This window comes from Schistocerca cancellata, chromosome 8 (genome assembly GCF_023864275.1).
Source record: "Schistocerca cancellata isolate TAMUIC-IGC-003103 chromosome 8, iqSchCanc2.1, whole genome shotgun sequence".
Lineage (NCBI taxonomy): Eukaryota > Metazoa > Arthropoda > Insecta > Orthoptera > Acrididae > Schistocerca > Schistocerca cancellata.
In genome coordinates, this window is record NC_064633.1 from 326,883,978 (window position 1) to 326,910,255 (window position 26,278).

General features: G+C 39.5%; 1 protein-coding gene across 4 annotated transcripts in view; it reads left to right on the top strand.

Annotated features, from left to right (window-relative positions):
* LOC126094659 (clathrin light chain) overlaps positions 1 to 26,278 on the top strand; it is a 74,385-nt gene that overhangs the window by 19,002 nt on the left and 29,105 nt on the right. Inside the window, exons 4-7 of one of the 4 annotated variants that reach the window (XM_049909163.1) lie at positions 6,403 to 6,447; positions 6,528 to 6,560; positions 9,127 to 9,333; positions 24,051 to 24,086. In XM_049909163.1, the coding sequence (XP_049765120.1) occupies positions 6,403 to 6,447; positions 6,528 to 6,560; positions 9,127 to 9,333; positions 24,051 to 24,086 (321 nt within the window). The remainder of the gene's footprint in view (positions 1 to 6,402; positions 6,448 to 6,527; positions 6,561 to 9,126; positions 9,334 to 24,050; positions 24,087 to 26,278) is intronic. The other 3 variants (XM_049909164.1, XM_049909165.1, XM_049909166.1) reach the window with 3 other exon arrangements.

The window sequence follows — 26,278 nt, forward strand, 5'->3', positions numbered from 1 at the left end:
AATGCGGCTTTCGTCGCCGCCACTCCGCTGTTGACCACCTTGTGAGCTTGTCGACATTCATCATGACCAACTTTTTGCGAAAGCGCCAAACGGTAGCTGTGTTCTTCGATTTGGAGAAGGCTTATGATACCTGTTGGAGAGGAGGTATCTTCCGCACTATGCACAGGTGGGGTCTACGCGGTCACCTGCCCCTTTTTATTGATTCCTTCTTAACAGATTGAAAGTTTAGGGTACGTGTGGGTTCCGTCTTGTCAGACGTCTTCCTCCAGGAGAACGGAGTGCCTCAGGGCTCCGTCTTGAGTGCAGCCCTTTTTGCCATAGCGATCAATCCAATTATGGATTGCATTCCACCTAATGTCTCAGGCTCTCTTTTTGTTGATGACTTTGCAATCTACTGCAGTGCCCAGAGAACATGCCTCCTGGAGCACTGCCTTCAGCATTGTCTAGACAGCCTACACTCATGGAGTGTGGCAAATGGCTTCCAGTTCTCTGAAGAGAAGACGGTTTGCATCAACTTTTGGCGATATAAAGCTTTCCTTCCGCCATCCTTACATCTCGGTCCCATTGTTCTCCCATTCGTGGAAACAACTAAGTTTCTAGGGCCCACACTGGACAGGAAACTTTGTTGGTCTCCGCAAGTCTCTTATTTGGCTGCCCGTTGTACACGTTCCCTTAATGTCCTCAGAGTTCTTAGTGGTTCATCTTGGGGAGCGGATCGCACTGTCCTGCTTCACTTGTATTGGTCCATAGTCCTATCAAAGCTGGATTATGGGAGCCTCGTCTACTCGTCTGCTCGGCCATCCCTCTTACGCCGTCTCAACTCCATCCACCATAGGGGGTTACGTCTTGCGACCGGAGCATTCTACACTAGTCCCGTCGAGTCTTTATGCTGAAGCTGCCGAATTACCATTGACCTACCGGCGCGACGTACTGCTTTGTCGGTATGCCTGCCGGCTGTTGTCAATGCCCGACCACCCCTCTTATCAGTCCTTCTTCGCCGATTCTCTCGACCATCAGTATGGGTTGTATGTGTCTGCCCTGCTGCCCCCTGGAGTCTGCTTTCGTCGCCTGCTTCGACAATTGGATTTGCCCTCCCTACCACCTTCAGAGAGGGTGAGAGCCCGACACCACCTTGGCTCCAGGCTCCGGTTCATATTTATCTCGACCTCAGCTCGCTCCCGAAGGAGGGTACTCCGGCTGCAGTGTATTGCTCACGGTTTGTCAACTTCATGCGCGACTTGCCAGTCACACCTTTATTTACACTGATGGCTCCAAAACTGACGATGGTGTCGGCTGTGCCTTTGTCGTCGGGGCCGTCGCCTTTAAATACCGGCTCCTCGACCAGTGTTCCAGCTTTACGGCCGAGCTTTTTGCTCTCCATCAGGCCGTTCAGTATGCCCGCCGCCACTGCCATTCATCGTATGTACTCTGCTCTGATTCACTCAGTGCTCTTCAGAGCCTTGGAGCTCCATATCCGGTCCATCCCTTGGTGCAACGGATCCAGCAGTCCCTCCATTCTTTTGCTGATGGTGGCTCTCCTGTCAGCTTTCTGTGGGTTCCCGGCCATGTAGGAGTGCCTGGGAATGAGGCTGCTGATGCTGCAGCCAAGGCTGCAGTCCTCCTGCCTCGGCCAGCCTCACATTGTGTCCCGTCATCTGACGTTAGTGGGGTTGTTTGTAAGAGGCTTGTGTCGTTGTGGTGGGATACTTGGTCATCATTTCAAGGAAACAAGCTCCGGGCAGTAAAACCGTTCCCAACTGCTTGGACAACCTCCTCCCGACCATTTCGGCGAGAAGAGGTCCTTCTGACCAGGTTGCGGATTGGGCATTGCCGGTTTAGCCACCGCTACCTGCTCTCCGGTGACCCAGCCCTGCAGTGCCCTTGTGGTCATGTATTAACAGTGCGCCATGTTTTATTGTCGTGTCCCCGTTTTAGTCAATCTCGTGTTGTCCTGTCTCTGCCATCTACTTTACAGGATATTTTAGCTGATGATGCTCGAGCAGCTGCTCGTGTTCTTCGTTTCATTACTTTGACTGGCTTGTCCAAAGACGTCTAACTCTTTCACTTATTTTATCTGCATCTTTGTAAGAACTTTCTGGTGTCCCATCCCCCCCCCCCCCCCCCCCCTTGAGTTTTACTAGATTCTATGTGCTCTAACAGTTGTGACTGGGTGCTAATGACCTCAGTAGTTGAGCGCCCTTAACCCCCCCCCCCCCAAAAAAAAAAAAATAGATGTCAACTCCGGCTATCAATTCATTTGAAGTGAATCTTCCCTCCACCAAGAAAAATTTTCAGTTTTGGGAAGAGATGGAAGTCTGACAGAGCCATATCAGGTGAATAAGGTGGGTGTGGCAATAATTCAATCCTTAGTTCATGAAGTTTGCCATGGCGACGGCACGCGTGATGATTCAAGATGACTTTCTTCCTTGCTAAACCTGGCCTTTTTTGTGTATCTTTTGCTGCAATTTGTCCAAGAGGTTAGCACAGTATTCCCCAGTAATTGTTTGCCCAGTGGGGAGATAATCTACAGACAGTCCCCTTCACATCCCAGAACATTGATGCCGTGACCATTCCCACCGAAGGAATTGTCTTTGCTTTCTTTGGTAGTGGAGAATCCGCGTGTTATCACTGCTTGACTGCTGTTTCGTCTCTGGGGTATAGTAATGCACCAAGTTTCATCTGTGGTCACAAACCAGCACAAAAAATCTTGTTCATTTCTCCTAAAATGGGCCAAACATTATATGTCCATTCTCGTGCGTTTTTGATCCAGTGTCAAGAGTCGCGGCACCCATCTTGCAGATAATTATTTCATGTCTAATTCTTCAGTTAAAGTGTGATATACCCTTTCGGATGACATCTGGCAAGCGTGAGCAATCTCAGGCACTTTGTCGGCAATCCTCCATAACCATTTTGTGCACTCTTGCAATGATTTCCGGAGTAGTGACACATTTTGCCCGACCAGTGTGTGGATTGCTATCTAAGCTCTCCCAACCAAGTTTAAATTAATTTGTCCACCTAGCAACAGTTGAATATGAAGGAGCAGAGTCCCTCAGTGCACTCTGGAAATTGACATGAATGTCCTTTGCTTTCATACCTTTCTTTATGAAGTACTTAATCAATGCTCAAATATAGATTTCCCCCCCCCCCCCCCCCCAAAAAAAAAATCACTACAAAGGAACAACAGAGCAACATCACTGCCACAGCTCTCTTCAAAGAGCACTGATGTGCCACATGTTTACAGGCAACAGACAAATGAATATCATGTGAACAACTCGTTGCACTAGCACCGACCTCTCATGGTGACCCCGAGAACTTTTCAAACCACCCTCGTATCACCAGCTGTTCCTTCTGAAATTAAGAAAATTCTACATTCTCTCAAACCTGAAAGCATCATCTAGTTTTGGTGTTTCCAGTACAGCACTAAAGATTTTCTTTCCATTTAATAAGCCCAGTCTTAAGTGAAATATGTAATGCATCACCAACAGAAAGTGTTTTTCCAGATTGAAATATGCAGTTGTCAAACATGTCTTCAAGAAAAATGATAGGAGAGCCATTAATAACTACAAACAGTTTCCAAAATTTTTTGGAAGGTGGTGTATACTGTAATATCTCACCCGAGCAGTAATAATATCTGCAGCAAAGCAGTTTAGATTTCAGAAGATTTATTCAGCTGAGAATGCCATTTACATGTTCACTTGCCAATTTTTACAAGCATAAATAAAATAACAGTGTTGGTTGGTATTTTCTGTGATCTAACTAAAGCATTTGCATGAATCATAATATGCTCCTAGATAAATTGGAAGTTTTATGGGATTGAAGATATAGCCAACCAATGTATGTCATATCTAACCAAAAGGCTGCAGGAAATTGTACTTAGTGACTCAGCCAGTGTAGTATAAGGACATTATTCTGGCTGCAGAGAAATCGTGTATGGGGTTATCTAATATGTGATCTCAGGTCTGGTATTGTTTCTCTTGTATGTAAAAGATGTTCTGTCTAATATGCAGCAAACAGAATTAGTTCTTTTTGCAGATGACACTGGTATTGTATTCAAAGTGTACATACAGAAATAAGATATGGTGATCCACCTTTTTAAATGTATCATGACTGGTTTTCTGTGAATGCCCTCACACTCAGTTTTACAAACACACAGCATATTCAGTTCCACGCATTAGGGGTACCAAGCCAGTAATACATGTAACACATGGTGGGGAAATAATACAGTAGAAACTTCAAAATTCTTAGCTCTCCATATTGATGAGAATTTAAAGTGGGAAACACACACTTTGAACTCCTAAAACAGCTTAGTTCAGCCACATTTGAATCATTGCAAATCTTGGAGGGGCAAATCAGTAAATTGAGATATTTAGCATATTTTCATTCAGTAATGTTGTAAGGAATAATGTTCTGTGTAACTAATCTGTAATAAAGAATCTTCAGTGCTCAAAAATGTCTTAAGAATAATATGTGGGACTTAACCACAGTCATCTTGCAGCAGTCTGTTTCAGGAGTTGGGTATTCTGACTACTACTTCACATTATATTTATTTGCTCATGAAGCTTTTTGTAAATAATTCACTAAAGTTCAGAAGGAACAATGATGTACGTAATTTCAGTACTGCAAGGAAACTTGACATTCATTACTCCACAGTAAAACTGTCTTCAGCATGAAAAGGGATGCACTAAAAGTTCTGCTCACTAATCCAGTGACATAAAATGCATTACAGACAGCAAAATGAAAATTGAAGACAAACAGTAGTAATTTCTTCATAAGAGCTCCTTTTATTCCTTAGAAGAAATCTGTTACTGTAATGTGTGAAAGGTGGTGGTTAGGAATTATTAACTAAAAACTATACATAAAAAACTAAATTGTTCAGTGTGTAACCACATTACACATTAATTTGCAATGTGAATGTAAAATATCTTGTTTCACATCATTAAAATTTATGATCCATGGAACATAAAACCAACCAACCAATTAGCCAGCAAAAATGCCACTGATAAATATTCATCAAATTGAAGAAACAACAATCTAACTTCAAAAACACGTGTTCAACTTCATGTACTACTGTTTACTTCCAATAACTTTACCTCTAATCACATTAATGGATTTTGTTGAAGTACTTTCATGCCTTCTAGTTTTAAAAGTTGACTAGCATAATTAAATATTAACAATGTTTGGAAAGTTGCATTTTTGAAGTTGTTAAAATAAAGTGTAACCCAGGCTATCATTTGAAAAAAATGACTGAGAAACCTCCCAAAATAAATTGCCCATTACAGCTGACTCTTCATAGCCTAAGATTGACCCAAGATCAGTCTTATCCGTCCTTCTCCTCCTAGTATGACATATTTTTGTGCAGCCATTCCAACTGGATTGATGACTTTGTAATTCTGGTGATGTGTTGTGCTATGTTGCACCCCATGGAGTTTGAGCAGATCCTATTTCTTGAAGTGGTTTCTCCATATGTTCCCCATTGTGCAGTGGATATACAAATTGTGGTCTCAAAAAGCCATGATGTATCTTCATTGACCACATGGAAATAGTAAACTACTATTGTGAAGCTGACCTGGAGGAGGTGGGGTTGGGAGGGGAGGGGGGGGCCAGGGTCCTTTTGGGAACTAGGGACAGTTGTTGGACAGGTTATTGCAGCTGTGTTAATTTTGTGCAGAGAATAGCTGTCAGAATGCCTTTATGGACCTTGATAAGGACTTTTAAGAGGGGATAGAGAATAGTTTAAGGACTGAAAATTGACTGTTCTGTAAATAATATCTGCCTTGAATTAAAAACAGTGCCAAAATCCCCACTGTGCTGAATAAGGCACAATTTGCCCTGAACAGTCAGTCAGAACTCTGTACCAAAATTCCAACACCTGCCACTCCCTATTCTGATCATTTGTCATTGTCAGATAATCACATACATTGGCAATCTGTTTGTACATGTAACATTTACTGTATTAAAATTTAGAGAATTAGACAAAATCAAAATCAGCAATGGCTGATCACATTACAAGACAAATCTCTCTCTCTCTCGCTCTCTCCTCCCCCCTCCTCCTCCCTCTCCCTCCCCCCTTCATCCGTCCCCTCCTTGCGTGCTCAAAATATTGTAGTTCAGATGAATAATAATTTTTACTCTCTGGTCTCTAATTTGAAGGTGCAGACCCAAATGACTGAAGACAGCATTTGTATGCTTTCCCTTAATTAATAATTATTACAAATCTGTTAATTTTTAGTTTGTTGAAAAGTATTTAAAGCACAGTTTCTATTCAGTATGTATTTTTTTGTTTTCATTTATTTTTTCTGTTTAAATTTATCAAGTGGCTGCTTTTATATATCTTATTGCTTGCATGTGCTTTTGTTGTGCCATGTGGTATTGTTTGCTTATGTCATTGTTGTATTGATTCAGAAGGTGTTCCTTCAGAGGTGAAAGCAGAATCAGAGCCACTTGATGGTAAGTTACTCAACAATATTCAAAATATACTGAATTCCATACATAAAATTTCATCATGCATGACTTTTATGTTCTTGCAGCAGAATCAAAGGAAACTGAAGCAGAAAATTCAGGTGAGCTGCATCTGATTTGTAGGATTTCCCTCTCCTTAAATTTTTGCCTACATTTTTGTTTCATTGTTGAGCAAAGGGTATGTCAGTTTTGCAACATTGGGCATTGTAAATTACTCAGAATAATGTTGACCAGCTTAGAGTATTGTATGAGATAGTGCTGATTACAATTGAACTGTCATGTTGTGCTCTTTTACCTTGCTCTGTGGTTCACAGAAAACTGTTGATGCTTGTGGTGCATATAGTTATTGGAATGTGAAAGTGTCTTATGTGATACTTCATTCACACATTGTAGATTGCTTTCCACTTGTCTAGACTTGTCATATTTGGTTGTGTTATTTTTTTCATGCATTTATACTCTGCAAAGTGCATGGCAGAGGGTTATCCTATTATACCCATCATCATGGTTTTTCACATTCCATTTCACATATGGAGCCCAGGAAGGACGATTGTTTAAATGTTCCCAGTGTGCTGTAATTTATCTAATCTTTTCCTCGTAATGTTTCCCTCCAGTATGTAGGGGCTCTAGTATATTCCTAGAGTCATCATTTAAAGCTGGTCCTTGAAATTTTTTAAGCAGGTCTTCTAAACCACGTATTTAAGAGTCTGCCAGTTCGTTTCTTCAGCATCATCTGTAAACAATCTTCATTATAGGGATGGAGCCAAAATATACAATATTTACATTGCACTATTTCCATTTTCTTTAGATATAACACTAACAAACTATGTAGATCAAGTTAAAATCAAATATGCTTTTGACATGCTCTCAAATTCAGTAAGATTGCATAGCCACATCCTAAACAAAATAAAAATAAAAACAAATCACCCTCTCATCTTCACAATGATAGTCTTACGTAGGTTCACTTCTGTAGAATAGAATATGTCCAAAGAGGGCTGGGACGTGTGTGTGTGTGTGTGTGTGTGTGTGTGTGTGTGTGTGTATAAAAAAAAAGTATCAGCAGTATCATTCTTGTGTTACAAAAAGGAACAGTCACTTTATTATGCAGATGTTGATTGGTTTTTGGATGTGTAGCGAGATTGATAATTTTTGTTTCGAAGGAGATCCTCTCTAATGCACAGATTCTAGATTTCTGTGAGGTTACACAGGTGACACTAAGTACATTCATATTTCTCAACATGGATACTTCTTTTACATCTTATTCTGTGAGATAGTTGGGCACATAAATGAGCCCAGAAATTATGGAATCCTTTTAGTTGTTCAGGCAGTTTCCCATTTAGATGGGCATCCCTGTTACTCTTACTGTAATAGTCTTCCCCCCCCCCCTTTTGCCCCCCCCCAACTGAACAATATAGCAGTGTAGTTTCCCAATTTCACAGTTGTAAAGATATATTCTGGGGCCATTTGGGATATTACGTTTTTGGAATTTATTTGTGCAAGATTGTAAAGGCATCAAATTTTTCACTTCGCTGAAGCACCACAGAACTGTTATGTACATTTACTGTGTGTAATCAGTTTTTTAGTATTTTTTATAGTTAGATTTCTGCACATTATGGGGCATTTAATACGTCTGTAGTAATCTAATGTGGAATAAAAGCATTCCAATCTCTAATAATTTCTATTGCTCCAGTCTTCAGCTTTTTTGTGATATTAGTAGTTTACTTATATTTTCTCACTTCAGCAGTGTAATTTTTAGAGCTGATGTTGCTTCCGGATATTTCAGCTACTTGATCACAATCATTGATAGTTGAATTTATGTGCCCTGTTCCCTTACTCTGAGGTATATTAGTAATTAAGGTATCAATCAACCTGTAGGTAGTAATTATAAAAGCTTCTTTCATAGCTACTGTCTTTTAATATATTAACGTTTAGATCACCTATCAGGGGCACCCATACAATACGATACTTTGTGGGGGGGGGGGTTAGACCTGGAGGCATGAAGTATTAGTATTACGGAAAATTAATAGCAACTTAAAGTTCCTTTCTGACCTTGTTAAAAACCTGTTCAATTTTGACTTTTAAATAATTTTCTTGAAAGAAAAAGCCTAACCACACTATACTTTCCTTTTCCTTTCCTTGAGAATTGGGGGAGGGGTTTGTTGGAACCCTCCTCTTACCCTGTGGCGGGTGCCCATGTTTCCTTGATAGCCTTATCAAAAAATTGTAGTTCTTTCAGAACACTTTTTTAGCTAAGTGATCAGTACAGACTTAATATCACACTTCCTTCCAGTACTTTCATAGCAGCTTTCGCTACTTAATTACCCTGCAACTCCCCTTTAAAGCTTGCAGAAATTGAAATTGTTTGTAATCCTGTACACAACAAATACTAATTTCATTCTCTTTCAGACCATCCTCTGTAATAGAAACATGTGGTAGCTCAGCTGTCAGTGAAATTTGTACTTCATAATTTACTTGACACATTCTGAATGTTTCAATGTAATTTATTTTTTAATCGGATTGTTTACATCAAAGTTTTCTTACTTTCTTTGCTTCCTGTGTTTAAACAAATCCTGGTCCTTCATGCATATGGGCCACTACTTCTGCCTCTTTCTGGATGAGGAGCAGCAGCAATTGCTGCTGCTTATGATGATGGTTGTTATGGACATGCAGGTAGTGAAGATGCTGCAGCTGCTGTTCTTGATGTTGATAATTACGCTGGTGGTGGTGACGACTCTGCTGCATGTGATGATGGTGAAACTGCTGCCACAGACAGAGGTGCTGTTGTGGAGTGTGATGGCTCTGTAGCTGCTGCTGCTGCTGAAGGTTTTGCCTCTGTAATAGATTCTACAGTTGATGATGATTCTATGGCTAGTGATGGTAATTCTGCCTCTACTAATTTTGGGGGTTGATAGTGCTTCAGCTGTAGGCTTTGCAGGCATTGTGATTATTTTTTGTGCTTTTCACTTAGGGTTTTACCCATAATAACCTGTAATATATGTTGACACAATATGTAGTCTGGTTGGTAAAACAGTTCCTCACACAACTTGTCACTTTGACAGACATTGTGTGCTGTATTCTCCTGCAAATCTTTTCGAATATTCATGAACTGAAATTTCAGGAGTGCAGTCATGTAAGCTTTATTTCTTCTGTCTGTAATATTTTGGGTGCATATATTTCTGCTATCTTCTGGGTGAGCCTACAGAAGCTACGGTGAGCTGCAGTATTTGCAGCATCATTTTAAATTGCAGAGGAAAAAAAAAAACCAGATACACTGGTTGATGGCAAAGAGTATTCAGAAATTGAATATGTTGCTATGCAGTAGATAGATGTTGGGATATCAGTGTGTCATTATTAGCTGTGTTGTAGTAACATCTTCGTGAGAAAGTGCCAAATTCCTTGATTTGTCTAGGTCAAAACACTATCTTTAATTAAAATGTTTACCAGAAGGATGCCATCTGATTCTTTCACCAGAGTCCCAAAAAGGTGAAGCAAATACTAGAATTTACATATTGTCATGATGCATTGAGAAATAGACATCAGTACAGTGCTCTGTAACAGCTGATTTATTGGGCTGTAAGAGCTGGGTGTACCTACAGTGTTCCATGCATCCTTGCTATGTGGTAAGTCATCTGCCCAATAGAAGCAGTTGAAATTTATTTATGAGTAACTTCAACAAAGATAGTGGTTTCAGCCTAGACAAATCATGAAATCCAGCACTTTCTGCAGTAAACTTGGAAAGACATCGCTTCAGTGCTGGTAATGATAAATTGGTATTTCAGAGTGGATTGATCATGCAGTCAGACTCAATTTATACTTACTGTATTTACTCGAATCTAAGCCGCACTTTTTTTTTTTTTTGTTTTTGTAATCCAAAAAACCGCCTGCAGCTTAGAATAGAGTGCAAGTTCTGGGTATTTTTAGTCAAATTTTTCGAAAAAGTGTTTTCTCCAAACTCTTCTAAACTATGGTCATTAGAAAGAGCATATTCTAAACTATCTAGAAAAGTGGATTTGCAATGCAAGCATATAAGGCCCTAAAAAGTAGCATCATCAAAGAGGCGCGCTGGAACTTTGAACACATTTTTCTGGCACTCAAATTATACCTGAAACCTTTTATTATGCCTAATAAATGTTTATTAGTGCCTTGAATAATTGAAATAAAAAGATCTGGCAAATAGGCAATGAGACTGTCAGAAAAACTCTCCCCCCCCCCCCCCCCCCCCCCAAATGAGGGGAGAGAGAGAGAGAGAGAGAGAGAGAGAGATATCATAAAGAATCCAATTAATAATAGCTTCATATTTTTTGTACTTCTCACAATTGTAAATATTTACAAGTTGAAAATGAAGACCTAATTTTTGGATTCAATTGTATAAAAGAATCGGTTTGCTTGAATCGTGCATCAAGTGATTTAATTTAATACCTAGGTGTTGTAACCTGCGAATTTTTGTCTTAAAGTTATTAGGGAAACATGTGAAATTGGTTGGTTAAACATCTAAGAGTTTTAATTTTGTATTTAATCACACTTAAATGTAGCCTACTACCTTGATAAATACGTAACCACTAGTTTCACAGAGAAAATTCACAAGATTCACTGTTTATGCAAAATATAATGGTAACAATTACTTTAACAATCAGATTGTTTCATTATTGGGAGCCTTGTTTGAACAATAAGTATTTCAGTGGTGTGTTTGCAGCATAGTGAGTGGGTTCTCTTGACTGAGTGTGTTTTAAGTGATTCGTAAGACCATCACCACCAATAAATTCATCCACTACCATTTGCTTGTGTCCAGTGTGGCCCGATCGGTATGTATCCATTGCTTAAGCACGATAACTTCCTGTGGCTCATTCGTAATACCATCAAAGTTTGTAGTCTAATTTACAAAAAATTAGTTTTGATTGTGTCTTTTATAGCATATCTCTTATTAGATTTTTTCATTGGTATTATACATTGTGTATAATTTCATTCAGTAGCAATTTGTCTGAAATTTAAGCAAATTATAATTTGCACTTACAGGCCAAATACATTATTTAGTTACTGATTAGAGGTGGGTGCAGAAGGGAACACATACCTTCCTGCCAATTGGGCAAGGAGATAGTGGAACAAAGTGTCACGTCACTTGCTTTGCCAAAAAAGCTGCTTTAAAATGGTTTGCGGATTTTAGTGATGAGGAAAAAAGAGTTGTTGGTCTGACATTATGAAGCAAAGCTGGACAAGTTTGTCTACACCATGAAGCCCTGTTATTGACACAAAATGAGAGGTTACAAAAAAAATGCTTCAATCCCTTTGGGAAGGTGAATCAATGTTAAGGCAGGAATTCGCACTCTTGATACTGAAACAGCTAATAAGGCTTCTGGTATGTTGAAGAAGCAGCTTGTTAATAACAAAGCCAGGTCAGAAAATTTTTCCGGCTTGCAGGACTACCTTAAATAAACACTTGGACGAAGCTTTATCAGCCTCATAACATTCTGATGGGGACTTTACCAAAAGAAGAATTAAATAGTAGCCTATTGTCTATCGGTATTTAACCCCTGAAGAGAACAGTAAGCTACAGAGAAGCCCCAATACGTGAAGAAGAAAATTCAAAAGGCTCAAAATGTGATTAAAAACAAAATTGTAAATGCAATGGGAGTAAACCGTGTGGCATCGCCCGCTCTGCCTGTGAGTGGACATGTGGCTGCTCCTTCAGCAAGGTCTGAGCAGGCACACGGGGGGAGGGGTTTATTAGTTATTGGGAGCTCCAACGTTAGGCGGATGATGGAGCCCGTTAGGGAAATAGCGGAAAGGTCGGGGAAGAAGGCCAGTGTTCACTCTGTCTGCTTTCCGGGGGTCTCATCCGAAATGTGGAGGAGGCCCTGCCGGCGGCGATAGGGAGCACTGGGTGCACCCGGCTGCAAATTGTTGCTCATGTCGGCATCAATGACTCCTGCCGTCTGGGTTCAGAGGTCATCCTCAGTTCGTACAGGCGGTTGGCGGAATTGGTGAAGGCGGAAAGCCTCGCTCACGGGGTGGAATCAGAGCTAACTATTTGTAGTATCGTTCCCAGAACCGATTGCGGTCCTATGGTTTGGAGCCGAGTGGAAGGCTTAAACCAGAGGCTCAGGCGATTCTGCGGAGATCTGGGGCGCAAATTTCTCTACCTCCGCTATCGGGTGGACAAATGTAGGGTCCCCCTGAATAGGTCAGGCGTGCACTACACGCCGGAAGCGGCTACAAGGGTAGCGGAGTACATGTGGAGTGCACATGGGGGTTTTTTAGGTTAGAGAATTCCCTCCCTATGCCCGACAAGACCCTTCCTGAGACGCGGCAAGGTAGGAGTAGGCAAAATGCCACAGGGAATAACAATATTAATGTGCTAATAGTAAACTGCAGGAGTGTGTATAGAAAGGTCCCAGAACTGCTCTCATTAATAAACGGTCACAATGCCCATATAGTACTAGGGACAGAAAGTTGGCTCAAACCAGACGTAAACAGTAATGAAATCCTAAACTCAGATTGGAATGTATACCGCAGAGACAGGCTGGACAGTGAAGGGGGAGGCGTGTTTATAGCGATAAGAAGTGCAACATCATCGAAGGAAATTGACGGAGATCCGAAATGTGAAATGATTTGGGTGAAGGTCACGGTTAAAGCAGGCTCAGACGTGGTAATTGGATGCCTCTATAGGCCCCCTTGCTCAGCAGCTGTTGTGGCTGAGCACCTGAAGGACAATTTGAAAAATATTTCCAGTTGATTTCTCCACCATGTTATAGTTCTGGGTGGAGATTTTAATTTGTCGGATATAGACCGTGAGACTCAAACGTTCATAACTGGTGGTAGGGACAAAGAATCCAGTGAAATTTTTTTAAGTGCTTTATCTGAAAACTACCTTGAGCAGTTAAACAGAGAACCGACTCGTGGCAATAACATTAGACCTTGTGGTGACAAACAGATCCGAACTATTTGAAACAATTAACGCAGAACAGGGAATTAGCGATCATAAAGTGGTTACTGCATCAATGATTTCAGCTGTAAATAGAAATATTAAAAAAGGTAGGAAGATTTTTCTGTTTAGCAAAAGTGACAAAAAGATTTCAGAGTACCTGACGGCTCAACACAAAAGTTTTGTCCCAAGTACAGATAGTGTTGAGGATCAGTGGACAAACTTCAAAACAATCGTACAATATGAGTTAGATGAGTATGTGCCAAGCAAGACCGTAAGAGATGGAAAAGAGCCACCGTGGTACAACAACCGAGTTAGAAAACTGCTGCAGAAGCAAAGGGAACTTCACAGCAAACAAACATAGCCAAAGCCTTGCAGACAAACAAAAATTACGCGAAGCGAAATGTAGTGTGAGGAGGGCTATGCAAGAGGCGTTCAGTGAATTCGAAAGTAAAGTTCTATGTACTGACTTAACAGAAAATCCTAAGAAATTTTGGTCTTATGTCAAAGCGATAGGTGGATCAATACAAAATGTCCAGACACACTGTGACCAAAATGGTACTGAAACAGAGGATGACAGACTAAAGGCTGAAATACTACATGTCTTTTTCCAAAGCTGTTTCACAAAGGAAGACTGCACTGTAGTTCCTTCTCTAGATTGTCGTACAGATGACAAAATGGTAGATATCGAAATAGACGACAGAGGGATAGAGAAACAATTAAAATCGCTCAAAAGAGGAAAGGCCGCTGGACCTGATGGGATACCAGTTCAATTTTACGCAGAGTACGCGAAGGAACTTGCCCCCCTTCTTGCAGCGGTGTACCATAGGTCTCTAGAAGAGCGTAGCGTTCCAAAGGATTGGAAAAGGGCACAGGTCATCCCCATTTTCAAGAAGGGACGTCGAACAGATGTGCAGAACTATAGACGTATATCTCTAACGTCGATCAGTTGTACAATTCTGGAATACTTATTATGTTCGAGTATAATGACTTTTCTGGAGACTAAAAATCTACTCTGTAGGAATCAGCATGGGTTTCGAAAAAGACTGTCGTGTGAAACCCAGCTCGCGATATTCGTCCGCGAGACTGAGGGCCATAGACACGGGTTCACAGGTAGATGCCGTGTTTCTTGACTTCCGCAAGGCGTTCGATACAGTTCCCCACAGTCGTTTAATGAACGAAGTAAGAGCATATGGACTATCAGACCAATAGTGTGATTGGATTGAAGAGTTCCTAGATAACGGAATGCAGCATGTCATTCTCAATGGAGAGACGTCTTCCGAAGTAAGAGTTATTTCAGGTGTGCCGCAGGGGAGTGTCGTAGGATCGTTGCTATTCACAACATACATAAATTACCTTGTGGATGACATCAGAAGTTCACTGAGGCTTTTTGCAGATGATGCTGTGGTGTATCGAGAGGTAACAATGGAAAATTGTACTGAAATGCAGGAGGATCTGCAGCAAATTGACGCATGGTGCAGGGAATGGCAATTGAATCTCAATGTAGACAAGTGTAATGTGCTGCGAATACATAGAAAGATAGATCCCCTATCATTTAGCTACAAAATAGGTCAGCAACTGGAAGCAGTTAATACCATAAATTATCTGGGAGTATGCATTAGGAGTGATTTAAAATGGAATGATCATATAATGTTGATCGTCGGTAAAGCAGATGCCAGACAGATTCATTGGAAGAATCCTAAGGAAATGCAATCCGAAAACAAAGGAAGTAGGTTACAGTACGCTTGTTCACCCACTGCTTTAATACTGCTCAGTGGTGTGAGTTAGGGTTGATAGAAGAGAGATATAGGGTTGATAGAAGAGAGAGAGAGAGATCCAACGGAGAGCAGCGCGCTTCGTTACAGGATCATTCAGTAATCGCGAAAGCGTTAAGATGATAGATAAACTCCAGTGGAAGACTCTGCAGGAGAGACGCTCAGTAGCTCGGTACGGGCTTTTGTTAAAGTTTCGAGAACATACCTTCATCGAAGAGTCAAGCAGTATATTGCTCCCTCCTACGTATATCTCGCGAAGAGAGCATGAGGATAAAATCGGAGAGATTAGAGCCCACACAGAAGCATACCAACAATCCTCCTTTCCACGAACAATAAGAGACTGGAATATAAGAGAGAACCGATAGAGGTACTCAGGGTACCCTCTGCCACACACCACCAGGTGGCTTGCGGAGTATGGATGTAGATGTAGAATTGAAGAAGCTAGTGAAATTAAGGAATGTGGAAACTGTTCCGACAACGCACATTTGCTGACTGAACTGAAAGCCAAGCTGCAGAATGCAATTCATAAAGAACAGATGCAAATTTTAACCTTGGCACCTGTAAGTTGGACAGTCGGACAAACAGCAGCTCAGTTCGGCATGTCCGAAAGAATGGTGAAGAATGCCCGGAAGCTTAAGGCAGAGCAGGGCATTCTGGCACTTCCCGAAAATAGGCAAAGCAGGAAATTACCAGCAGAAGTTGCTAGTAGAGTGACAAATTTTTTTGAAGATGAGTGTAGTACGGTGTGCCCTGGAAAAAATGATAGTATTTCAGATAGACTTTTAGATAGAAAGACATACATGCAGAAAAGATTGTTACTTTGCAATTTATGGGAAATGTATGTTATCTATAAGAATATAAATGGTCCAGAAACAGAGTTCTCTAAGTTTTGTAAACTTAGACCCAAATGGTGTGTAACAGTAGGATCAGCTGGAACACATGCAGTTCGCGTCTGTGCAATTCACCAAAATGTTAAGCTTATGCTTAGCAGAGCTGGTATATGTGAAAATTATAAGGAGATTCTCAGCAAGGCAGTTTGCAGTTTGAACTCTGAACAGTGCATGCTACATCGCTGTGGAAGGTGTCCTGGGCCCGAAGCTATAGCATCTGAAATTGCCAGTTATTTCCTAGATCATGAGCCACAGGAAGTTATCGTGCTTAAGCAATGGATACATACCGATCGGGCCACACTGGACACAAGCAAATGGTAGTGGATGAATTTATTGGTGGTGATGGTCTTACGAATCACTTAAAACACACTCAGTCAAGAGAACCCACTCACTATGCTGCAAACACACCACTGAAATACTGATTGTTCAAACAAGGCTCCCAATAATGAAACAATGTGATTGTTAAAGTAATTGTTGCCATTATATTTTGTATAAACAGTGAATCTGTGAATTTTCTCTGTGAAACTAGTGCTTACGTATTTATCAAGGTAGTAGGCTACATTTAAGTGTGATTAAATACAAAATTAAAACTTAGATGTTTAACCAACCAATTTCACATGTTTCCCTAATAACTTTAAGACAAAAATTCACAGGTTACAACACCTAGGTATTAAATTAAATCACTTGATGCATGATTCAAGCAAACCGATTCTTTTATACAATTGAATCCAAAAATTAGGTCTTCATTTTCAACTTGTAAATATTTACAATTGTGAGAAGTACAAAAAATATGAAGCTATTATTAATTGGATTCTTTATGATATCTCTCTCTCTCTCTCTCTCTCTCTCTCCTCATTTTGGGGGGGGGGGGGGGGGGGGGGGGGAGGAGGGGGAGAGTTTTTCTGACAGTCTCATTGCCTATTTGCCAGATCTTTTTATTTCAATTATTCAAGGCACTAATAAACATTTATTAGGCATAATAAAAGGTTTCAGGTATAATTTGAGTGCCAGAAAAATGTGTTCAAAGTTCCAGCGCGCCTCTTTGATGATGCTACTTTTTAGGGCCTTATATGCTTGCATTGCAAATCCACTTTTCTAGATAGTTTAGAATATGCTCTTTCTAATGACCATAGTTTAGAAGAGTTTGGAGAAAACACTTTTTCGAAAAATTTGACTAAAAATACCCATTTTTAGCACTTTTTGAAAAATTGTCAATTTTACCCTAGATTTGTGAAATAATGAAAAGCAATAGGAGAATGAAATTTTATATTCTAAGACCTTGTGTTGGTGAGTTATGGTGGGCAAAGTTTCATGTACATCCCATAATTACTTTGGGAGATATAAAAAACTAAAGCTCGCATGTTTTTTAAACAGCTATTTTTTTGCCCAACTTTGCTTCAAATTATCTATATGAAAATTGCTCAGAAATCCTTTTCTTAATATTTTATTTTGAAGAGCTCTAAAAGTTGTATAAGATGGCCAAGTTTTGTTTCTTTCATGCAAATACTTTGAGATATCTCATCTCAAAGTTGCTGAAAATTCAAAGATGCACTACTGGAAGCTGTGCTATGGTTTCAAACAAGTGACTATATCTCTGCAAGTATTGAATTTCTGAAACTGAAACTTTCTCAGTGTTCATTGAGAACATGTGTGAATGTTCATACAAAATTTCATCAAAATCCATGGTCATGTGGGAACATTTTTCGATATTAGACCACTTGGCATGGAATGGCCCGAAATTAAAAAAAGGTGGAAGACTAGCCATTTTCTCCGCCTCTAGTTTTGACCACTGCATTTTCATACATTATCCAATGAAGTAAATACAAATTCCGTATTGTTCATCTTTGAATGTAGCAGCATTTCAATGTACTACGAAAATCAGACTGGCAAGACTGTTTGGGATGTTTGTCAATATGGCCAACTCTACGTTCTGAATTTTTTCGTACCTGTGAGAAGAGATGGTTGCTAATAGTAACTTTTATGAATTGTGAATCACATGCAGTATTCTCTTCACCATAAGAATAATATGAATATAAACATTTTGCCACGTATTCTTTCGTATTTGCTGCTATCTCATTTAAATCCTGTCTGCCTAATAAACTACGAAACGTGAGTGAGACAACAGCAAACATGGAAGAATATACACATTGTCATGTTTATATTCATATTATTCTTATGTCTGATAGTGATACAGTCAGAAATGAAGCACGGCAATTGACCAGATTTTTAAATCTAAGATGACTCTAATTTCTGTACAGAATGTAATGCACTAAAGAGGCGTCTGCAAAGATTTTCAAATGGAGAAAAATTTTTGCTGAACTCTCGGTCAGAACATCATCTATGATATGCAGTCTATTATTTGGTTCTTGTTGGTCATTATCAAAGAAAGCAGCAGTGTAAGTAACAGCAAATAGCAGTCTCTTGCCATTGTTTTGTTAATGAGACGATTGCTCTTTTTATTTTAATTGTAAGTGGTGGTAGTGTGCATAAAAGCAAGCCATGCCATGAGTGGCGACAGGCCATAAACACTCATATCAGAATTCGACAAACAATGCATGACACAGTACAGTAATGCATTTTCAGCTTAGAGTGACGTAAACACCTGTAACAAAGAGAACGGCACTTATCAGATCAAAGAAAAATAAGCAATCAATTCAAACCAGACGAAGCACGTGAAAAAGGAAGGGTACCTGTATAAATATGGACAGAATGCCTGACGCATAGCAATGGCTACCTGATAAAGCTTAACTGCTAAGCTTAAGACTCGAACCAAACTACTGTAGCTGTATCATCATTCATTCAACCTAAATTGTCTCATATTACAATGAACTAACTTTGTTTCGATTTGGAGGTGCGTCCTAAAACTTTTCTCTCCCCTTGAATTTTGAGTCTCAAATTTCAGGTGCGGCTTAGATTCGGGAAAATTTTTTTCCTTGATTTAGTCTTATTTTTCAGGTGTGGCTTGGATTAGTGTGTGGCTTAGATTCAAGTAAATACAGTAGTCTTTGCTGCCATTTGTGTTTTCTGTGGTTCAAAATGATGGAATAAGTGCTGTAGTCTACGTCTCCTTGCTCTGAAGATGGCAGATATACAACTGAAATTTAGAAAAAGAAGCTGCACTGCCAAAATTTTGTGGATGAATTATTAGGTTGTGAAAATGTCAAGATGCATTTCTTGAACTTTGTTTGATGCTGCTATTTTCTTTGTGAACATAAAGTTCCTGTAAGGAATGCTATAAACAAAAAAGCCTGCATAGTTTTTTCTAGTACTCTCTTTAGTACCCATGATGCTAGCCAGCTCTTAATATGGAAAAACATAATTTCCTGTGCTAGTTGTAACACATTTGGCCCCTTTCTTAACTGATTCCTTCAATACCTGATCAGTTTGTGTAGTGATAATTCTAGTGTTGTACTTTAACTCAGTACTAGCTGCATTTCTGCTGTAATAAAGGTTAGTCCTTCCCAATTTGTTGCAGATAAAATAGTTCATCCCTTCTTTTTTTTTATGTAGCTGTTACCTCTGTAATTGATTTACAGATTTCCGTCTGTGCAGTTCATGCTGTTAAGTGTGCATTTGGGAGTCATAGATCCAGTTTGCATCATGAATGAGATTTCTTTGTTTTGGTATTTTATGTTGGTCTTTTTCACATGTTTTCATAGTCCATGGACAGAACTTTGTCTGTTTCGTAGTGGCATACTCGATCAGAATTTGTAGGAACTAGAGCAAAAGTAGTGTTTACTCTTCTGTTTGTTTGAAGCTCCTTGTTCACACTTTACCACTTTTAGTGGATCATTCGAGATTTGCATCACATTCTCCAACAATCTTATGTAGGAAATCTTCATGCAGTTCATCTTATCTGTTTAAGCAAAGTCCACTGTTCCACATTACCACATTTGCTACACAAACATTGCACAATTTTAGTCATACCAATGACAATCAATATCCTTGACGGAAACCATTTTTCATTTCTACACTTTCTCTATTACCTTTATCACATTCACTAAATGTAAAACAGTTAATTGGTGTCAAGTACACATTATGAATAGAGAACTTTGTTTTCTTGTTTGCACGCCACCATTTTCGGTAATGAAAATTTTAAATGAGATGAACTGTTAGACATAGTTTTATTTGGTCAGTATAAGACCACTATAATTGAGCAGCAAGCCATAAAGAATGCAGTGCAAGAAAGCAATTGCACCGTTTGAGAGTCAAAGAAGGAAGTACTACGTGCACCCCTCCTGTCTTCCTGCCTCTTGCACAACTCGGCATTACAATTATTTAGTGGCTTTTAGTGTGTTAATTTAGATGAAAACTAATCTGTTGATGTAGATGTAGAAGATCTGTACTGGACACACACTGGTGAACCAAAACATTGACCATTGCAAACCTTTAGATTGAATACTTCGTGGTATCCTTGTGGGCACATGACACAGTAAGGAAAGTATGTGATCAGAGCAGAGCCCAATGAGGAATCATTCTAGTGATACAGGGGAAAATCCATTGGTATAAGGGACTTTGAGAAAGGGCAGATAATGGCATGGTTCCTTGGAATAAGCATTATGGAAGCAGTGAAGCTGGTAAGTGGATGATGTGCTACTGTAGTCAGCATCTGTGGAAACTGGTTGAAGGATGGTGAATCCACGAGTAGGCAACAAGGTATTAGAATTCCATGTCTCATCACAGAACATCACAAAGATACCATATTACAGCAAGATAACTAACCATGTCACAAGATCAGAATCATGCTACAGTTATTTGAGGAGCATTTGATAATGCACTGGTGGATGTCTTAGCCAAAGGTTTCCCCTTCTCTAAAATCGATAGAACCCATATGGGACACTTGGGTGCTAGCTCTGTGGTCACCAGATTAGCAATTGAACAAAGATGCTGTGACTTACCAAATGAGAAAGAGCTGGTAGATACACAATAAACACACACACACATACACACACACACACACACACACACACACACACACACACACACACAGAGAGAGAGACTGACATCTCTGCCCAAACTCTTTGCGCATACCTGTCCCTTTTTCCCCCCCAAGGTAAGTCTTTCTGCTCCCGGGATTGGAATGACTCCTTACCCTCTCCCTTAAAACCCACATCCTTTCGTCTTTCCCTCTCCTTCCCTCTTTTCTGATGAAGCAACCGTGGGTTGTGAAAGCTGCAAATTTTGTATGTGTTTTTGTGTGTTTTTTGTCTATCTACCAGTGCTTTCCCGTTTGGTAAGCCATTGAATCTTTGTTGTAATATATTTTTCCCATGTGGAATGTTTCTTTCTATTATATGATCTCGAGAAACCTACCAAGGACTTATCAAATCGATGACATGCAGAATTTCTGCTGGATTGTGTCAAGGGTGGATTAAAATGCCATTAATGTTTTGGCCCATCAGTGTGTTTCCTTGCTGCCAGTTCATCTATGTTCTTTTTTAATGTCCACTGCAGTGGACAGCTATTAATGGTCACGTATTTGGAGTTTCCAATTAGTCGTAAGGCTGCAAATGCGTGCAGGGCACAGTACCAGTAGGGAGTGTCCACTGAAGTGGGCTATGTGCATTTGCAGCCTCGGAATTGATTGCAAAAAAGTGGCATTAACAGCTGTCACAACCACAGTGGGCATGGGTACCACAAGGTTAACAATATTCGTTACAATGCAGTTAAATATACAGCGATAATTGAATATTAATAATCTTACAACTAAGTGTTCTCCAAATTTATTTGCATCAGCAGTAGCCTTTAACAAAATGAATTGTGATGTCATCCAGTTTCCATATCGATTGGTCCAATAAAAGTATTATTGATTTTGTGAGTTCTGTTCTTTCTCATTGCTGATACAATATCAGCAATTTTTCTTTGAAGAAATAACTTACTTTTAAAAGTCTTATATTAAATAAGAATAAATTTCCTTCCGAAAGTGAACTGTATTGTATTGTTGCACTGTAGCATCTATTGATGTTACATTGTACTAAAACTATTATCTGGATAATGCTGTCAGCTGTGTAGATTGGTTATTGTGACAATATCTAAAAACCATAAGCTATGGAAACATCCACTAGTCATGTTACAGCTGAGCTGGTATTTTTGACAACATACTAGTGAAGTTTAAATAGCTGTGTTACTGGTGGTTCCCAATTTCAGGTGCAGAGCAGAGACAGCATTAGAGCACTAGTTTCACCACACTCAAATCATTTGACTGCCCAGAAGCTGTGCAGTGATGTCTCTGACAGTGGGTCACTGTCTGAACATGCCCAAAGATTTTCTGTAAACTGCTTGCAGCTGTAATGCTCTCCATGTTAATTATTATTTGCGGGCAGTTGGCTCTCCAGTTGGTGGAGAATCTTACTTCAGTTTCCTCATTCTTTCACACTGTTACTAAGGCAAGCATTTGTTGCAAAACATGGAAATTGTTTCTGTCAACTCAATCTTTCCTTACAAAGCTGCCTGCAGCAAAATGTGTTTATTGTGTTCCACTTAGAGCCAATTGTATAAAGCATTGAACCTTGTGTTAAGACAGAAAACAGCCGTAGATGAAGCTTAACCTGGAAATCTGCATTGTATATATGTTGATTCTAAACCATTTCACCATGAAGCCGGATCATATTTGACTGGTGAAAATTTGTGGTTCAAAGTCAGCTTCAGCTATAATTATCAGTTTATAGTGTAATGGTGCTACTATTCATTGCTTTTGTTTTTAGCAGATACCAAATGAAATAATAAAGTTGTTAACTCAAAACACACTTAGCAGTAATGTAAGAAAGAAAAATTCGAAATATTTGCGTTAAACAGTGAAATACAGGAATTTTGACAGTGGCCAATAATGATTCAATATAATTTACATATGTAGCAGTAACTATGCAATTAAAATCAAATTTTTAACTACCGATCAAGTCCTTAAACTGCTCTGACAATTCCATGTGTGTTTATAAACAGAACGTAGGAAAGAGTTTTGAAATACTCTAACCACATACTTTGTTCCACTGTGTTCCGTTCATTTAGTTGGGTTGGAGGTTGCATTGTAGACTGCAGTGCAGATAATCACATGCTCGAACCCACGTCAGTTCTTGAAATTTTTTCCATTTGTTACTACTTTCCCTACTTCACTTGTCGTCAAGATCATTGTAACATTACCAAGCCATTCTATACCATTGAAACCACACCGTATTCTCTATTTTCCAACTGTTCTGGACCACTGTTGGCAAAATTCTGTGTGCCGTAACACTAAGCGATGTGAATTACATTGTTTCCTTTCATTTACTTTACGAATATCTGAGCATTCAGATGTGTCCCGAGGATGACGACGAGAATCGGTGAGCTGCTCACACATTCCGTGAAAGGGTGAACCCATTCTTGGAGTTAAAGAACAAGTTTCATTTGCAAAAAAATGCTGTAGAGCAGTTGAAACTAAGGCTCAGAGACTATCTAATCAAACCAACCACTGACTCCAGTGTGCATGTTGTTGTTAAGGTTAAGATTTCACACCACAGGAGCATTTCAAATAGTGGTTGGTCATCTTTTTAAAGCAGACATAGCACCAGCTTGCAGAGCTCTCCATAAGGTATTGGTCTTACGAGAGAATTACTCAACAGCAACTTCTCTCCATGGGGCAAAAGGAGATGCAAAAGTCAGTGTACTGCTTTCTTAGTATTTCTTTGTGTATCTCTTTCCCTTCCTCACATGAATCTTGTTTTCAGACAGGGATACTTGTAGTAAACATCAGGGTTCAAAAGTGTTTGTTCCTGTAGCAGTAAGCTCGGTTGTCTCAGAAATTCAAGTAGTAGCAGTAAGCTCGGTTGTCTCAGAAATTCAAGTAAATGTTATTTCTCTCATGTAATAAAGTCTGTAAGTATATAAAAGAATACTTGTTCTAATGGTTACAGAATTGTATTGAAAAAACTGTATTGCAGCATTATTGAAAAAATTTTATGAAGTGAACTTTAATGCAATTAGTGGCTCTTTCTTCAATATTTTGTGTACTGAAATGAAATGTTTTTTCTTTACAAGCAAAAGTTCAGCTGGATGGTTTAACTAGTCAGCCAAGTAAGTGTATTTAAAATGTCTCCAACAATAGTTTGCTTTGATACCATATTATTATATTATTTGGATGCTCATTGTTCTTCCTTTGTTAATGCTGTCAGAATTACAATCATATGTTGAATAAATTCCTGTAATTTTTCTTTATCTGAGGGTGTTCAAATCTTTTGCTGTTGGTACCAATGGTATTACAGATTATTTGGTGATATTACGAGGGTGGTTTGAAAAGTTCTTGGAACGGAATAGAAAAAAAGTACTTATCACTGAAACTTTTTATTTTTCAATGTAGTTCCCTTGTAAATTAATGCACTTGGTCCAGCGATGTTCCAGTGCCTTGATCCCATCTCGAAAAAGAGTTTCCTCCAGGCCCGCAAAATAGTTGTCAGCTCTGGCTATCGATTCATTTTAAGTGAATTTTCCGTCCACCAAGAAAAATTTTCAGTTTTGGGAAGAGATGGAAGTCTGATGGACCCATATCAAGTGAATAATGTGGGTGTGGCAACAATTAATACCATAGTTCGTGTAATTTTGCCATGTCCATTCTCATGTGTTTACCTGTGTCAAGGGTCGTGGCACTCACCTTGCAGATAATTTTTTCGTTTCTGATTCTTCAGTTAAAACTTGACATTTGGCAAGGGTGAGCAATTTTATGCACTTTCAATCTGCATTCCTCCATGAACATTTTGTGCACTTCTACAGTGATTTCCGGAGTATTGACACATTTTGGCTGACCAATGTGCGGATCATCTGAGCTCCCCCAACCAAGTTAAATACATTTGTCCACTTAGCAACAGTTGAATATGAAGGAGCAGAGTCCCTCAGTGTAGTCTGGAAATTAGCATGAATGTCCTTTGCTTTCACACCTTCCTTTACGAAGTACTTCATCGCTGCTCAAATCTCGATTCTCTTGCCCCCTACCCCCCACCCCTCCCCCTCAAAAATTACTACACAGGAACAACAGTGACATCACTGATCACTGCCACAGCTCTCTTCTAAGAGCACTGACGTGGCACGTGTTTACAGGCAACAGACCAATGAATATCAGTGAACAACTCGTTGTGCTAGCGCTGACTTCTTGTAGAGATTCAGACAACTTTTCAAACCACCCTCATAAGTTTATTGGACATAGGCAAAGGTCTGTGCCATGTTTCTGTGCCGGACGTTCAGTCTTCTAAGACTGGAGACATCAGATACCAAGAAGACATAATTAATTCTGAAAGCTTACATTTTAAAATGTTAGGCACAGAAACAGCCTAATGTCTAAAACCTTGTATCACTAAGCGTGTAAAATAATTTGATTAAAAGTAAAAACTCGCCGATCGTAGAGGATTTGTGCTGTTAACACGGACATAGGACTGGAAGCTTCACTACCTTTTTGTATAAATTCTTTTTGGAGAGTGTGAGGCATCCAACCCATGCTCAGTTTTCTTTTCCATTCTACGGTGCGACAATTCTCACACTTGTCGGCTCATCTCAAGATGAAACATGCTGCTCTTCGTTGGCCTCTTCCTCTGTCTGTCTGTCTGTCTGTCTGTCTGCCTGCCTCTCTCTGACCCTCTCTCTCACTTGGTAAGAATTCCAGATTGATGAACAATACTCAAGAATTGGTGGAACAATCACCTTGCAAGTCATTTCTTTCATGGGTAAGTTAAATTTCTGTAAGATTCTTCCTATTTATGTCTCACATCTGCTTTTCCTACTATTTGCTTCATGTGATGATATCATTTCAGATCACCGTGAATACTTAGTTTCTAGAGTTGCTCCTAGAATTTTTAACACAGATGCTGTATTCAGAAATTTGTCATCAATATTGTAGTTGTGTAGTAGCTGATTTCTTTTCCTTCAAATGTACAATATGTTGCATTAATGTATGTTGTGGATCAAGTGCCTGCATCAGTTATCATTTCTCTGTACAGTGTTCTGCAAATCAGTACTCTCCTCTGGTATTACTACTTTCTTATAGATAACAGCATCATATATGAACAGCCTTAAAGCACCTCCAACACTTCCTACTAAATCATTTATATACTTCGTAAAAAGTAACGGTCCTAGCACACTTCCTTGCAGTACTCCAGGAATTACCTTTGCAGCTGTCAATTTTTTTCTATAGAGAGCAACATATTAAGTGATACTTGCAAGGAAGTCTTGAATCAAGTCACAAATATGATCTGATACTCAATCAGCTTGTAATTTTTTCA